General features: G+C 36.7%; 1 protein-coding gene across 2 annotated transcripts in view; it reads left to right on the top strand.

Annotated features, from left to right (window-relative positions):
- LOC110830228 (uncharacterized) overlaps positions 1 to 13,470 on the top strand; it is a 279,207-nt gene extending 265,737 nt beyond the window's left edge. For both annotated transcript variants that reach the window (XM_087355979.1, XM_087355980.1), the window contains one exon: positions 12,882 to 13,470. In XM_087355979.1, the coding sequence (XP_087212105.1) occupies positions 12,882 to 12,967 (86 nt within the window). In that variant the 3' untranslated portion in view covers positions 12,968 to 13,470. The remainder of the gene's footprint in view (positions 1 to 12,881) is intronic.
- The last annotated feature ends 4,487 nt before the right edge of the window (positions 13,471 to 17,957 follow it).

The following is a 17,957-nucleotide window of genomic DNA, read 5'->3' as shown; positions in this document are numbered from 1 at the left end:
TGAGGCAACTGTCTTCGGGGATGTTGCATCTTGTAGTCTCGTGGAAATGGAACGACGTTTCAGAGGTAATGTAATTATCCTAATGATGAATGCAACGTCGGTCAATTTATACTAGACTACATGGCGCAACATCCCAGAAATCTGCCGCTATAAAAACCTGAAATCTCACACAGGAGACTAAAATATTTCGGTATTTTTCAGTGCATCAGAGATGGAAAATGGAATGTAAATGATGTTACACAATTTTAAGTACTTTTATAAATTATTTTGTATTGCGGAATATGACAAAAGGGAGTCTGAATACAAATTTCAAAGCATCCAACTTATTTCACTTTTAACTTTTGCAAGTCTTAAAAGTTCTTCTGAAGTATAAAACGCCCTCTCGAAGTAATACGTTTGACGTTTGTGAAAATAAAATTTCACCAGATCCGTGAGAAAATTATCAGGCTGGTAAACTAGCGCTATGTAATTAAACAAGCAAAATCACTCGCTACATGCCATCTCCGGGGCGAGTAGCAATTAAAATCCCAATTTATTTGAGGCTTAAGGCACGTGAAACGCTCCACGGCGAAGCAACGTTTATTTTTGGAGCTAGGTCATGATTGGAGCTTTGCCATATATTGTTTAAAACAATTATAATAATTCACGATATTCGTTCAGTTTATTAGTGTAGCTGGAAGTTTTCAGTCTCAAAATGTTTTTTTATCTCTCCTGATCTAAAACAAACAAACAAACCTAACACAGACAACGCTTCACCTAATCCCCGGGCCCATGTGTTCTTTGTATTTATTTATGACTTGTTTAACGACGTTGTGAGCAATTCTGATTAGTCGAATGTTAGGAGGATCGGTAAATTATGAATTATAAGGGATGTGGAAGGAAGCGGTCGTGGCCTAATTGAAGGTAGTATATAGGAATTTTCCTGGAGAGACTTGGAACAACCATGAAAAACCTCAGGCAGTGCAGCAAGTCTCCGAACAAATATTTGAAGCCGAGACCTTCGGAATACGAAACTCGAGTGCTAACCACTTAACCGCTGCGTTTGGTCAATGTGTTGTAATAGGCTTTTGCTGAAGCTTATAGGCCTATTTGATTTAAGATGGCATAAGATTATGTAATGTCTCGGAAGTCGTCAGGCGATTGGTTGCCATTGTACTTGTATTTTGAGATTGCAGGTAAAATTGTAATGCACCTGACTTTCTTTAAGGAACTTGCCGACTTGACTGTCGACAGCTTCGTCCTTCATTCATTCCACCTCACCGAACATAAACATCGCCTTATTTTACTCCATGGTACACAACTTCTACAGTTGATTCAGTATTGTTTAACGAATTGTTCAGTTGTCTATAATAATCTTATATTTTTAATACTGTAATCGTGTATACACAAATTTTCGGCACGGAGAGAGCTGAACAAAAACCTAAAATACACCATAGTAACGTTTTTGTATGATTTGAGGTTTCCACGGCGGTGAGTCTGAAGATGACTGTCTTCTGGGTTGTTGCGCCGTCTACCAGACCACACGGGGCAACTACCCAGAAGACAGCCATCTTCATAGTAACGCTTATGTTCGTTGTTTCTGTTCCAGTCCTTTGGCAGTTTGCCTTAATCATTTACACACTTCAATTAACCTACAGCAGCCGATTTCTAGCTTGTGAACTTCATATCTAGCGCCCTCTAGAATCCCTAGATTGAGGGTAGACTATATCAGCAACTTCATGGATTGTACGTGTAATCAAATATTACAACTGTTACAACCAAACATACGACGTCGCACATGACGTGAATCTAATCTGCCTTTTCAAGTACTCTCCACCAGGACACAGAGCACGTTCCTCGTAATTATTCTGGTTGATGACTAGATTGCTGCCATGTTATTACCGACGGTACCACGCGGATTTAACGTACGACTACAGGATTACTACGGCAGATGAGTGTTTGATTCATCGGTCTTGCCACGTAGGCCGGTACACAACTTTTGTTCGTCGATAGTAATCTACTATCTAATTCAGGAGTTCTCAGCCCACTGGCCACAGACCGCATGCGACCCTCAGATGTTTTGTGAGGCCCGTGAACATTTTTAATGATATTATGCCTCAGTGATGAAGAAAAATGGTTATCTGATATTTGAAAGAAACAGTTTGTAGGCGTCAGTATTAGGCAGAAACTAAAGATATGAGCAATTTTTCAGCTTAATAAAGAACGTCGTATGAAGAATTGGGACGCGTCTCGCAGATGAACACTTGTAGGGATGCATCCCAACAAGAGAAATTAAACCTGACACTGGGAGATTACTCAAGCAAAAGCAGTACGTGTCACTAATGACTGATTTTGTTAAAAATAAATTATTAAGTAATGTGGCTCAGTTTGTAAAAGTAAGCATAATTAATTCAATTGAATTCAGTTTTTTATTATTATTATTGTGCTGCATCAACAGCCAGAAGGCCAATTGCAGATACAGCACAAGAGATGAAATCAAGAACACAGTAACAAATAGAAAAGTAACAACAAAGAGAAAATTATATGAGTGTATAGGACATTTATATATAAAGACAACTTGTTAAGTGCAATTTTTATCAATTTATCATGGCGCTGCATTAAATTGCCCAAAAGTCAGTTACAAATAGGGTAAATGTAGCTCCAAGTTTATAAAGTGTTGATAATGACTGACCAGTTTATCCTGAAACAGATTTGAGTGACTCGTGGTCTTGGTAAATTTGGAAGTCTTGAATTTAAATAACTGAGGAAGATCACGAAATATTTAACCAAGGATATTTACTTACCTCACCAAGACCAGAAGAAGGAACCCCTCCCCCTAGTGCAAGTGTCCCGCTGCTGAAAGATTTCTTTTTCTTTTTTTGGTCTTATAAAATTTCTAATTTTGGTTATGGAGCTAGTGGGCTAAAAAGGGTTTGATGAATTGTAAATCTTCAGATCTTTAGATCACAGTTAAACATCGTTCACGAGTTCTCATGCAATGTCATAATTAACTAGGTTAATAACTTGTTACTAACTATTATTAGAGTGATCTAATCAAGGAGGCGGGACATGTAGCGCGCATGAAGGAGATAAGAATTTCGTACAAAATGTTGCATGGAACTCCTGCAGAGAAGAGGCAGCTTCGGAGACGTAGGCGTATGTGAATAATTATAATAAAAAATAATCTTACGGAACTAGGTTTTCGGGTTGTGGATTGAATTAATCTGGTTCAGGATTTTGACCGATGACTGACTGTTGTAATCATGACTGCGTGCCTTAATGAATTTCTTACATTGTAAAAGTGGAGAAAATATTTTCCATTTAGATTCGATGATGTTTAGAACGAATACGAATATTATACTGTTAAAACGTCTTGAAGTTTCAGGGTCAAAATTCTTCATCAGTTTTTGTTCGTCCATACCAAAATGTGTTATCCAGTCTCAAAGCTTCCATATGTTTCAACCGTTAAATATACTGATCAGAAGCTACTGCTTTAAAAAGAGGGGTGTATTCTGATTGGCTGTAGGGCGTAACCAATAAAACGCTGTGTATGTGAGTGTGTGAGTGTAGGATACGTTCCAACACCACAGAACCTGAAGAAAGTCTCAGAACGCTTCCTGCTTCCAAATATAGACGGACGGTATGCGAGCGAAAACATCTTCACCAGAAGCGAATTGTGTCGGCCCGATGTATGAGATTCTCTCTCATCTAGTCACCGTCACCCACATACATTTTAAAGTGGTGATTGGTGTTTGGTGTTTGGCAGAGGTGTCCATAATCTTTAAGGTTGTGTAGGGTACAGTCAAGGAATAGATAGGTGAAATTTGTTTGGAAGCAATACTTTTATTTTCCGTCGTTTACACAAGCTTATTGTTAAAATCATATAAAATTTCACATAAAATTGTTACATTTTAAAATTGACGACATGTTTCGATATACAATCTTATCATCGTCAGGTGTATCAAAATTAAAATTAAAATCTGGTGTATCTGTTGCTCTGCTTATATTGTTTTTGTTTTTACTCGTTTTTACTACATCTCCAGGCTTCTTCGATTTTATTTTTGGAGACGCGCCTGGGTGCCTATATCTGCAAAATCAATTTTAATTTTCATATCGTGATAAGGCTACCGAAATAGGAAATGGAATAATATTACTCTAATTTATAATATTTTAAGGAATTATTCAAATATATCGTATTACAAGCAAAATGAATGCAATCACAAAATATAAAGTATTATAACATACCGGGTTGTGTATGAGGTGCGTGTCCGTTGTTATTGAATGGCAGACAGTAACTGAGTTGTGAGTATCGTGTATGGCTATATATATAGGTTGAAATGCAATGATTGCCCGTTAACCTATATAGGCCAAACTGGACGCACCTTTAATCAAAGATATAAAGAACATATTACAGCAATAAAACATAATAAAGACCATTCAGCATATGCAAAGCATATATTAAACACAGGACATTCATACAACAAAATAGAACATACATTGGACATTATAAAAATAATACAAAATAAACGACATAGAGACACCATAGAGAAATATCATATACAAAGAACACATAAACAGAACCTTGCATTAAACGACAGCAACATTTACACGAACAATCCGATATTTAACATTCTACAGTCCATTGACCCAACCCCCTAAACAACTTTCACCCAGTATATATAGCCATACACGATACTCACAACTCAGTTACTGTCTGCCATTCAATAACAACGGACACGCACCTCATACACAACCCGGTATGTTATAATACTTTATATTTTGTGATTGCATTCATTTTGCTTGTAATACGATATATTTGAATAATTCCTTAAAATATTATAAATTAGAGTAATATTATTCCATTTCCTATTTCGGTAGCCTTATCACGATATGAAAATTAAAATTGATTTTGCAGATATAGGCACCCAGGCGCGTCTCCAAAAATAAAATCGAAGAAGCCTGGAGATGTAGTAAAAACGAGTAAAAACAAAAACAATATAAGCAGAGCAACAGATACACCAGATTTTAATTTTAATTTTGATAGACCTGACGATGATAAGATTGTATATCGAAACATGTCGTCAATTTTAAAATGTAACAATTTTATGTGAAATTTTATATGATTTTAACAATAAGCTTGTGTAAACGACGGAAAATAAAAGTATTGTATTGAAACACAAGCATGATGCAATTAAGATATAAGTTGTTTGGAAGCTTTCTAGTCGAATTCTTCAAAACTGCCTATCCTCGAAATATGACGGTCTTCTGGAATGTTGTGCCGTATAGTCTGGTAGAAATTTACCGACGTTTCAGAGGTGCTTACTTTCTCCATCTTCAGGGCAACTATACAAAGCAGTATCCCACAAGACAGTAACGTTCATACTCGTTGTAGTAAGTATCTGAAATCTTATCTACCATAACCTCAAACGCCTATGTGTGTTTTGTCGTTAGGGGAATTTCAATAAGTCCATTTTGTAAGTGTAAAATAAATTATGCTAACTAATCTTTACCAAACTTCGTGATTCTCCTCAATATTGAAGTATGAGATTTCCAGAATACTAAAAAATAATTGGTTCATAATCTTTAGGCTACTCAGATAATTAAATTCCGTATTTAAATAATATTACGTGCCTTTATTTCGTTCCCTCATTCACTTCGTATTCTTATTTTATTCCTTTCACTTGTCCATCCTACCGTCATTTATATCCCTGTCTCTTTCTATCCATTATCTCTTTCGCATTTTATCTTCATTCTCCACCCTTTTTGGTGCTTTGCATCCTTTCCATTCTCTGTAAATAGTTAAAGATATGATACAAACACGCGTCTCTGAATATAATATAGTCGGCCACTATAAAATATAAATTTAACAATTTATAGGTAAAGTATATCCTTACAAGACTATGACAAATATTAGTAATTTCAAAGTTTATCTCATCGTCCGCCACAAGCTAGCACGCCAACAGACAAACATTAAACTATCTTTCATGTAACTGAGACATCTAATTATTCAGTAAGTAACTTACTTATGAAATCCAGAAATGTAAATTTCAAACATCTGTAGGGCTGTGTTCAAGGCCGTAACAAATTAATTCCAGGGTGACGTTTCGAAACCATCAGGGACCGATTCTTCGGAAAATTATTCTGAATGATTTCAAGTTAATGAAAAAAGCAAATCTCTAAGAAATGGAACTGTTTTCCTCCAGTTGTTTCGAGGTTTATATTTCCGAATCATGTGTAGAGAGGAAACGAGAAACCAGCGTCTGCAGAACCTATCTGTTAGCCGTGTGTCCTCTTTTTGAACAGTGTTCCGCAAACCTTTTCACCGACTTCACACCCTAATTTACCAAAGACAGATGACGGCACACCACAAAATTTCACCTCATGAAAACCGACCATTAATGCATATGTATCTACATATAAATCATTTCCCTATATGAACATTATTACAAAACATTACACATTTTGAATAAAACTATAGATGATGAATATGTGTGTACAAAAAATTCTAATTACGAAAAATAAGATATTGCCTTTTCTTATTAAAACGTCCGAATATACAATTTTTTATAAAATTTCACGGCGCATCTGAAAACGTGTGGAGATAAGCCGGTTTACAAAGTTATTTGAATAAAAATTTTCTTGGATATTATCCATCGTCTAGTAAATAAAATATAAAACATAAAAAAAGTAAGTCCGGAGATAGGGATTAGCTCTATCTAGTGGGCCCAACTGAGTAGGAACCTGAAGACGGAGATAGAACCCCATCTCCGAAACGTCGTTTTACGTTTTATATTTTATTTACTAGACGATGGATAATATCCAAGAAAATTTTTATTCAAATGACTCCTCACCATCATCAAGAACTTTTGGATTCGGTTTAGAAAGTTTGAGAAAGTTCACTTTGGGTGACTAAGGTTCTTACGACTGTGTACATGATTATGTTGTCATTTTGGGTTGCGATGGAGTATATATTCGAAAGAAAATACCAACAATTATGACGAACATACCGCCTACATCATCCGGGCTGAAGTTGCGGTGCTGAAAGGTTCATAGGAAGGGCAATTGACGTGAGACAAGTGTATCAATCCTTAACGATGTCAGACTTTGCTTATGTAACACCAGTAACATTTATACCATTATTCATACAAAAAAATTAGACAAAATTATCAACAAGTTTTTAATATTAGTAATCTGTTATCAGATAATATTATTCAGGATGTGGAAACTACAATAAATGACATTTTGACTCGAAAATCCTCAATGTAACCAGTGTTTTCTCAAACAAATTAATGGTTTGGCGATGGGCGCTTATACACACGTCTTCATAAACTAAATATTTGTCGAGTGTTTCGAACACAATAAAATTTATAACATTCTTCCGCAACATCACATTTTGGTTCCTTTGGATATGGAGATTGCTTAAAAATGTGTACTCCTCCCCCAGTATTGTCAGGGTGATTAAGTCGAGAGGAATGAGATTGGCGGGGCATGTAGCGCGCATGGATGGGGCAAGAGGTGTGCACCAGGTATTGGTTGGGAAGCCTGAGGGAAAGAGACCGCTGGGGAGATCTAGACGTAGATGGGAGGATAATCTCAGGCGGGATCTATGGGAGATAGGAGTTGAAGGAGACTGGATTTTGTTGACCCAGGTCAGGGTCCGGTGGAGAGCTTTGGTTAATTCGGTGATGAACCTTCGGGTTCTGTAAGCCATCAAGTTAGTTAATTTATGTAATCATCAAATCACAGATATAGACCACACATTGAAAAAAATTAATTCTATGCAAATATAGGCTCCCATATTTTAAGTCTGAACATTTAAATTTAATCAGAAGTTTATGAACGATTAGTAGTCTTCAACTAACAAGATATTACCACCAATGCACTCTGGTGCTATATAAAAGGCACATAGACGCATGTAAAACCTGGATCCATGGCGTAGGTTAAAAAAATGTAATCCAATTTTTGTCATCAAACCGTCTGATATTTAAAATACGCACTTGATGGTGGCCTACAAAGGACGTGGCACGTAGCTCACATACAATATAATGAAAGCCTGTTTAGGCGGAAGTTCTATGTATGTCTACCGCTTATCTATGTTTATCCCTGAAGTCCTGAGACCAACTTTCACACCCATAAAGAAGAACAGATAAGGTTCGTTTCTGTTTACTCTGAATTATTTAGATAGAAAACAGGGCATTAAAGATTATAATCTACCACAATTTTTTGACGTAGGTAGCCACTATGTGTGAAAATTCAATAAGCTGTGATAGGTACGTGGTTTATGAAAATCAGCACCAAAATAAATTGAATTGACTTGACTTTCATAATTTTCTTACGATATGCATGAATAAATATGCCTAGATCAATCTTGAATAAATGTGAGACTACAGCGTCCATATGCCCAATTTTATATCACGATGCTCTAAAACATTTCTTGGTTTATTTAACGAGATGAGTGGGCAATAGACATTCACCTAGATCTTCAACTGAATTGCCATTAACTGAACAGTGGGGCACAAATTTTGCTTTTGTTTATTTATTCATTAATTTAAATACGCGTGATGCTAACAGCTTTTATTGATAGATTAAAACACGGAAGGAATTTCTATCAACTCTCTGTTGAGCAGATCGAGTCCTGCTTTAGTATGAAAATAGTAATTTTAGGGAAGTGTATTCAAGAGCATAATTCATCCTGCTCCATACTTACCGCCTTAATAGCCTCGATTGCGAGGCCGGGGCGAAGGCGCGCATGAGCAGACGGTAGCGACGATCACAAGTAGCAGATGTTTAGTTGTTCGTTCACTCACTCGTGGTGGGGTGATACTGAAATAAACTCAGCCCATTTCCCCACCATGTATGGAGGTCTATGGAGTTGAATGGGTTATGTATAGTTCGACCTAAACATCGTGAAGAAGACGGCTGTGCTCCTACGCAAATGGCCAACTAACGCAATTGCGGATTATGTCAGTGATTGAGGTCAGTTAGCAGAACTGAAAAATACAGAGTTTTTGTCTAAGAACCAAGGAAAAAAATCACTTGGAAGACCAAGGCATAGATGAGAGGACGAATCTGAAGAAATTTGGAGGGGGGGTCAACTGCGTTTAGGTGGTTCAGTACAGGGGCCAGTCGTGGTAGCGGGCTCTTGTGAACACGGTAATGAACCTTTGGATTCCGTAAAGAATAGGAACTTTCTTGACTAGTTACGTTTTAAAGGACATTTCTCTGTGGAGTTAGTTATGTCAGACTGTCTACCACAACTTAATTGCAACACCATTTTGTGTTACGGCAATAAAATAATTTTCGGCTCTTAAACGTTCCGCAGAGACTGGCTAAGGTTTTTGTATTTTGCTACATTTTGTTTATAAGCATTTTATTATTTATAAAATACTCTGAAATTCTCTTTTATATCATGCTTCGGCGAAAAATAATTTTTTTTAATCGGAGTCTGTTGTCTAGTGCACAGACTTGTGCAGAACAAAGCAGTGCTTAAGTGACAGAAAAATTCTTATGAGATCTTCGGCTCCAGCTTCTTTTCATTTAATCGGCATTTTTTTGTCCAGCCATGTAATAATTAGCTTCACACGTACGTATGAACTACACCACTAAAAGCCGAAAGTTGTGGTTCCTGTGACTTCTAGACTCAGTGTTGCATAAAAGTAGCGGCTTTGAAAATGTAAGATTTGAGGTTTTCACAGCGGTGAGTATGAAGATTTTGGTCTTCTGGGATGTTGCGCTGTGTAGTCTGGTCGATGCTTACCAACGTTTCTCAGGGCATACTTCCTCCGTCATCAGGGCGATGAGTATGAAGATTTTGGTCTTCTGGGTTGTTGCGCTGTGTAGTCTGGTCGATGTTTACCAACGTTTCAGATATCATACTGCCTCTGAATTCATCGCCCTGATGACGGAGGCAGTATGACCTCTGAAACGTTGGTAACATCGACCAGACTACACAGCGCAACAACCCAGACGACAGAAATCTTCATCGCCCTGATGACGGAGGCAGTATGACCTCTGAAACGTTGGTAACATCGACCAGACTACACAGCGCAACAACCCAGAAGACAGAAATCATCATTCTCATCGCTATGAAAACCTCGCCCTGATGACGGAGGCAGTATGACCTCAGAAACGTTAGTTAACATCTACCATACTACACGGCGCAACAACCCAGAAGACAGAAATCTTCATACTCATCGCTCTGATGACGGAAGCAGTATGACCTCTGAAACGTTGGTTAACATCGACCAGACTACATAGCGCAACAACCCAGAATACAGAAATCTTCGGTCTTGGAAATGTTTATTATAGATCTACTTCTATTTATTTTTTGTTATTGCGACATTAAGTTAAATAAAAGTCAGCAAATGCTTGACGTAAGTCTGTTTTGCAGATCACAGTCTAGTGAATGAATAATCGACACACCAAAATAGATTATACGCTATCCAGAACGGATTTTAGTATAGGCTGCACTATAATTGCCAGATTTCTTCAGTACCCGTTCGTAATTTCATATATAACACTTGCGGACGGATGGAGAAACCAATATAAAGATGGCTGTCTTCTGGAATGTGGCCCTGCATACTTTCATAGAAATTGGCTGACGTTTCGGAGACACTTGCTTACTCCATCACTAGGGCCGTGCGAAAAAACGAGTGAAGACATAGGATCAAGACAGACAAGACCAAAGCTTGGCCGGACCAATTAATGAAGGGGGGAAGGGATGGTGGAGGTAAGGGCAAGAAGACCAAATGAACCAATGGGAGAGCCGGAGAATCACGGCATGACCTGTGGGGGGCAGGAAGTGGAGGCGGTAAGTACCTCTGAAACGTCGGTCAATTTCTAACATTCCAGAAGGCATTCATCTTCATGTTCGCCGTCGTGAGAATTTGAAATCTCACAAAACAACATTACCTGGCTATTGTGGGTTAATTTTATGCATTTTCTGCAAGAAATGCATAAAAGATGGATGGAAGTAGATTTAATCGAGTTGGGTTTTCATAACCTCCACTGAGGAACAAAGCCAGGGAATAGAAAATGCAAAAGAGAAGCAGATTATTTGTGGTAGAGGTGTAACGCCATCTGTTAACAAGGGGCTCATGCCAGTAAGTTATATTTTCTGTATACAGTTGAGATATGTCGATATATAGACATACGCGTATGGATATTTTGTTTGATAGCGGCGTTTCTCCTGTATCGTTTGATATTTTTTGAGCCGACAACAAAGGGCTCTGATGATTAGCCAAGAATTAACAAAGGGCTAGCATTCCTGATTTGAAGTTTGTTTATTTTTTAAATGTATTGGGATGTAGTTGCACTACAAACAGAATTTAAATTCGACGCCAGCATATATTCTGCGTCTAGTAGGAATACGCCTGTTGCTATTCGAGTCCCATTAGAAGCGTTGGGACTTTTCTCCATCATTTTCAGGTAAGCTCTTGCGCCGAACCAGCTGGTAGTAAAGCGATTGAAATGTGAAACTGACCATTCAACTCCATCTACCGATGAGTTTCGGAACACGTGATAGTTGTCTTCGGTGTCTCTTCATTGTTATAGTTAATATTTATTATTAAAGTAAAGCTACCCCGCTACACGCCATGGGGGAACTTGTGGGGAAATGTTGAAATGCTCCTATTCGTTCTTTACCTCGGTATTAGATGGGGTGAGTGGTCAGCATCACGCCTCGACCGCGCTTTCCCCCCGGGAGAGGACTCTGGTAACAGGTCCGTGGCAGTGTTTGCTCCAGAATATATATCTTGTAATATGCGTATTTTTAAATGTATTTTTAACGAGCATCGCGGTCAAATGATAAGCACTCCTGCTTCGTTTTCCGGTGCAAATCTCGATCCAAATACCAAATATCCTGACCGAAGTTTTTAATAGCTTGAAGATTTCTGTCTTCTGGGTTGTTGCGCCGTGTAGTCTGGTCGATGCTAACCAAAGTTTCAGAGGTCATACTGCCTCCGTCATCAGAGCGATGAATAATATTGACGGAGGCAGTATGACCTCCGAAACGCTGGTAAACATCTACCAGACTACACAGCGCAACAACCCAGAAGACAGGAATCTTCATACTCACCGCTGTGAAAACCTCAAATCTTACATTTTAATGGCTTTCCTTAATCCCTCCAGGAGAATGCCGGGATAGTAGGCATAACTTAATTTAAATCACTGCAACATCATTCCATATCCTTCACTAATACATAAACAAATAAGAAACTGATTTTTCTCAAAAAGTGAAAATAATTTGTCGAAAGTGCGAGATATTTTAAATTTTGAAACCATTTTAATTTGGAAGTTTGATGGGAGATTTAAACTATCTACAAATACTGTTGAAACTTTTTTGTCAATTCATCGTGTTTCTCAGATATATGTTTTAACTTTATAAATAGTTTGCATATATAAAATTCTGCTTACCCGCTACTATGGAATAGTTCTTACAGGATCTATCAAAAAAGATATAAAGACCAAAGACAGCATAGCTAGTCACTATACTGACTGAGCTATCCCGGCTCATTCTGCTTTGGTGTACTTCCTGTGAAAGATTTTGCTGTATTTTTCATAGCATATTTAATAATCTAATATATTTCCTTTGCATGCATATTTGTTTTCAGGCAATAAAATCGTCAATTTGTGATATTTTTTTAGTAATTTTTATGTTTTGGGAGTGTAACCTCCAATTATAACTCTATGCTTAAAGAAATAATGACACAGATAGCAAGGACCTCTGAAACGTTGGTAAACTTCTACCAGACTACGTGGCACAACAACCCAGAAGACATAAATCTTCAGACTCATCGCTGTGAAAACTTCAAATCTTACAAATCAATTGTGTTATGACTGCTCTGGCTTGAGTTTTGCATCACCAAAACTGAATATGATTAATGAATTGAATTTGTTTGCAGTTGTGTTGGACACAAACCGATGGTATCACCAGACGCTTATCGTTTCAAACGAGATGAGCATCACCATTGGAGCCGAGTATGACTAACAGGGCCCCGGAACTAAAGAAATCAACATATATGAAGATCTTTGTGTATGAAAGAGTGATCCAGACACATTGAGACAGAATAAGAGAAAGAAAACTTGGTAAATTCACGATGTAAGAAGATATCATTGTAACGTTGCTATGAAAGTTTGATATGTTATCTTATAAATGTCATATTATGTTGTAACTGTTTTCTTAATTTATTTCATATCTAAATTAAATGGGGAAACAATTAAATGTGTGTATGGATGACAATTTATTCTTTCAAACAGTAAAACAGTTTTCTTATTTTTAGTTTTTGAAATGTAATTACGAAAAATGTGTCTTTATAGTTGTTCGCAAATAGTTGATTTAACTTGTACATTATTAAAATGTAACAGTGATGGGAGTCCTGTAAAATTTCTGTGGAAGAAATAAGTGAATTGATTACTTTAATCATATTGCTGATATTTTATATGATGTTTTGTGCACTGGTAAAATTCTTAATAAACATAAAACTTTATAAATTTCTGTTGATAGCCCTTCACTTGGTTTTGTAAGTTTCAACTGGAATTTAAAATTTCACTGTTGTTAGCTGTTCGTAACATGTTTTCTTAAAAATTACTTTGTAATGAGTTTCATAGCTAGAGTGTGCTGAATTTAGATTACAGGCCTGCTTTGTAACTTTTTAACTGTGAAAATATGCTCATACAATGAAAACTGCCCCTCCCACTTAGGATTACAATTATGTATGGCCTTAATGCATACTATAAAATAATATATATTATTGCGCTGAAGGAGCCAGTAATTTTGCACATTCATATTGCACATTTTTAATAAGAAATCCATATTGTTTCACTTAGACAGGACTAGGGGTATGCGGACTGATTCAATTTGTTTCACTCAAATTGTTTATTTAAATCAATAAAAAATCTTGGAGCTGTTTTTTTTTCATATAAACATAATTGAAAAGAAAATTCATTATAAAACAAAATGTATAAAATGCGTAATATCAACATGAATCTATAAAAATTATGGCAACGCGTTTATGGCTCCGAGAACAAGGACTGCCACAATTTATGGAATTATCTTCTGTCTCATATTAAACTCAGCAAGTCATTTGATTCCCAAGTCTATTACAATTGAATGTGAAATGACTACATTCAAATTTCTAATATCTAATATAATTTTTCCTATTTTAAGTATATAAAATTTGTAAAATTTAACCATGAACATATGGAATTCCTCCTCTTTCCTTGCATATGCACTTCCAATTAAACAGTTGTTATCAGTGCGACATCACATTTTGATCATTTTATATACTTTCTAGAACTTTTTTGCTCTAAGTGATACTTTACTACGGTTATAAATGTAAGAACATTCTTTTTTTTCTTTGATATAGAAGGTAACATATACATTTGCTACTATCACTACAATATAATGGCATCTGTTGTTAAATATTACAGTGGTACTTGCTGCCTCCATCATCAGGGCAGCAAGGACCTCTGAAATATCAGTAAACTGCTACCAGACTACATGGCACTACAACCCAGAAGACAGACATCTACATGTCAGAAGTTGTTAAAATTTCAAAGTTTCTGATGATGATGTTGCATAAAATAAGAAAAATGGTTATTTTGGAATTTATCCAGTGCCTAAATTATAAAATTGTAAAATTACATCATTTTGGAATCTGGATTCTGCTTTGATCAAGAGAAAAATGGTGAAGAGGGCAGAAAGCCTATCTGTTTAGCCTCCTTGTCGAATTAACCTGAGACCTGTCCTCTTCCCACTTTTATAACTGCTGGCATAACCAGAATCAAGCTTTTGAAACTTGATAATTTGGACAAAGTTCAAAAGAACAGTTTTATACATAATCTGTCCAGCTTGCCTTGACGAACATACAAATATGTGTGGATGCTTACTCATTAAGGGATTAACTTCCCTGTTGTTTTCAATGTTATCAAGAAAATTCTAATTGTCGAAGTATATTAGTAAATTATGTAGAAGTGGAGGGTTAACAATAATTGTTCCTCAAAGACAAGCAAAAAATAATTTTGTCTATTGTTAAAGTTCACTGTGCTAACTTCTGCACTTGTCACTCATATTACCTTTACTTGTTAATATGTAAGTAACTTTTTTCCAAGTATGGTGATGACTACTATTCTTATTAGTAAACTGCAACAAAAAGAAACCACTGTAACAACTCAGTTTACGTATTCAAACAAGCTGTCTACTACTAACATGGCAACATTTTTATATTTAAATTAAATCCGTGGTGTAACAGCCCCCTAAGAGCCAAAGCCGACTAGCTGGCTGCTGGCCTCACGTTCACATGCCTAAGCAGAGGTGAACGATCATCCAACACGATATAGGGTGACGTGTGGTCAGCACGACGAACCCCCAGCCATTGCTAGCTTTCCTGGCCGGATTACGCTACTCATTGTAGCTCCCCAATTTCTTCACGATGCCAGGTTGGCACCGGCCCCATACACCGGTCAAAAATCTCATGAGAAATTTCTTTCCCCGAGACTCGAACCATTCACCGTATCACCGGTCCGAAGCATAATGTCCCAGACCGCGTGGCTACTGCGCGGGACTACATTTTTATGTTGGTGCAGAAATTTATGGACTTAACTGCTGAGACAATTTGTGCTTTACAGAACAAAATTTAGGTTTATAAACATTTTTGTGAAAATGAGTTTATGAGTCCTTTGATAAATCATGTTTATGACTATGGAGGCAAATGTGACATACATAAATTAAATAAGTAAAGTAAAGCGTCCTGCTACATGCCCATGCAGACACTTGGGGGGAGCGGAGGTATACCTCCTACTCTTTCTTGACTTTAGCACCAGATGGGGGTAAGTGGTCAGCATCATGCCCTAGCCGCGCTTTACCTCTGGGAAAGGACCCTGGTATCCATTGGACAGGAGGCTGGGTGGGCCCCAGAGCTGGTATGGACGCAGAGGTTAGAGGAAAAATTCTCTGCCCCCATCGGGGATCGAACTCCGGCCATCCAGCCCATAGCTAGTCACTATATTGACTGAGCTATCCCATCACACAATTTAAATATTAATGCCTATTTAAATTTGGTGGTTATTTTATCATGGAGAACTAGGAATGCTTGTGGATCTATTGAGAAAAGTAAAAAATACATAAAAGACTGTTAATTATGTTAAGACAAATAGGGAAGTAATCATGGTTTGAGACCAAATTGGGAGTGAGGCAAGGAATTGTGCTATCACCAATATTGTTTAATGTTATAATGAATAAAATCTGTAATAAAATTAGAGAAAAATGGAAGAAGAAACAGGTTTAAAAGCTTTTATGCATGTAGATAATATTATGGTATGGGGTAAAGATGTGAGGGAACTTGAGTCAGGGGATAGTAGTTATGTTAAAACTCTTGAGAAATGGATGAAAAAGCTCATTACTAAAAAATGTGTTGAAGAGGACAAAGATGTAGATTGATTTGACTAAGTGTGGTGAAGAAATATGCAAGATAAAAAAATTTAGGAATTGGGAACGGCTCAGAATATTGTCATTTAGCTAAAGCTTCTTTGTGGAATAGATATAGGCAGAAGATATAAAATTATAATACTTGGGCATTTAGCTCAAAAACATACTATTATATGGGACAGAGACTTAAACATGTACTAAGAGACAGGAGTTGAGATGAAATTCCTGAGGGTAATAGTGGGAGAAACCAGGAAAGATAGAGTTAGAAACACAAATATTGTGGGAGAGGTCAAGATGGAGGAAGTACAGAACCAAACTGAGAGAAGTAGATCCAGATGGTTTGGTCATGTTAAAAGATTTAGGAAGACCCAGAGAGAGAAAATGTGCACAATGGATAGAACAATTTATAAGAGATGTTGAGATAAAAAAATAACACTGGAGGAGGGTAGATGAGTGTAAGAATGGGCAGATAGAGGCAGTCGGAGACTCCTGCGTAAAAGCCAGCCCACAAGTATGGAAACTACATGAGGAAGAAGAAGATCACTTTGTCAGAAACAAATTACAAGAATCTTCAGTGCGTAGGTATCCTTTGGTTAATTCTGCTCTATTTCTGGCTAATTTAAAGTAACACTAATTTTTTACATAAAACACAATTCTACTTAGGGCTCATCAAGTTTCATTGCAACATTTATGAATATTGCATAACTTGAAAGAGAAGATTGCAGTTTAACAGCTGATTGTTCATTATATTTGTTTTAGGGAAACTTTCAATATCATGTCTTCTGAAACATGTATGTACTCACAGTTTGTTATATGTTTCTTAATTTTACAGATAACTTCACCATTCAACATATTAATTTAATTTTCATTCAATTGTATGTTCTTTAGGTGATTTTGTATGTACTATTAACATGGAGTAAAATTTTCTTTTTTGTAATAATATGCTTATTTCTGGCTTTTTTAAAATTTTGTCCTAGTAATGAACCTGACTTTTGGGCACAGCATATGACCAAACAGCTACTCCGTGACTAAATTATTTGTCTATTTAAAGTAATTTTAGCCTCTTCCATAATTATGCAGTGTGCCACAGTGGGTTAAGATCATTATTTTATGTTTACAAAACTTTTGACTACATAACTTCTGATTTATAGTAAAGTATCCACTTGTACTATAATAGCTATGTTTGTCACACGTGACTGTATCAGTGCACCATTGGTATGTTGTGGGAAAGATGAAAATGGCAATGACTGTAGCAACTCAAGTAGCAAAAAATATAAATAAGGTTATGGTGGCACCTATGGTAGGGTCTGACAGTGTGTGCATTTGACAAGAGTCTAGAGCCTATTGCTGATCCCATAATATGCCCATGTATTTAGTTTTGTCTACATTTACTTCTAGGCCTATTTTCTTGCTAGCCTGTAGGAGAGTTTCTGCATCCTTAGTTATGGTACCTACCCCATCAACTAAGCAAATAGACATTATCAGCATATTATGTTATGTTATATTATATTTTCTTAATTTGGGTCTTTCTGGCAACATTTAGTGCTAGTAG

Source organism: Zootermopsis nevadensis, unplaced genomic scaffold (assembly GCF_977971745.1).
Source record: "Zootermopsis nevadensis isolate Lab colony 2312 unplaced genomic scaffold, Znev_1.0 Znev_ptg000025l, whole genome shotgun sequence".
In the NCBI taxonomy this organism is placed as follows: Eukaryota; Metazoa; Arthropoda; class Insecta; order Blattodea; family Termopsidae; genus Zootermopsis; species Zootermopsis nevadensis.
This window is presented reverse-complemented; position numbering and strand designations above follow the sequence as displayed.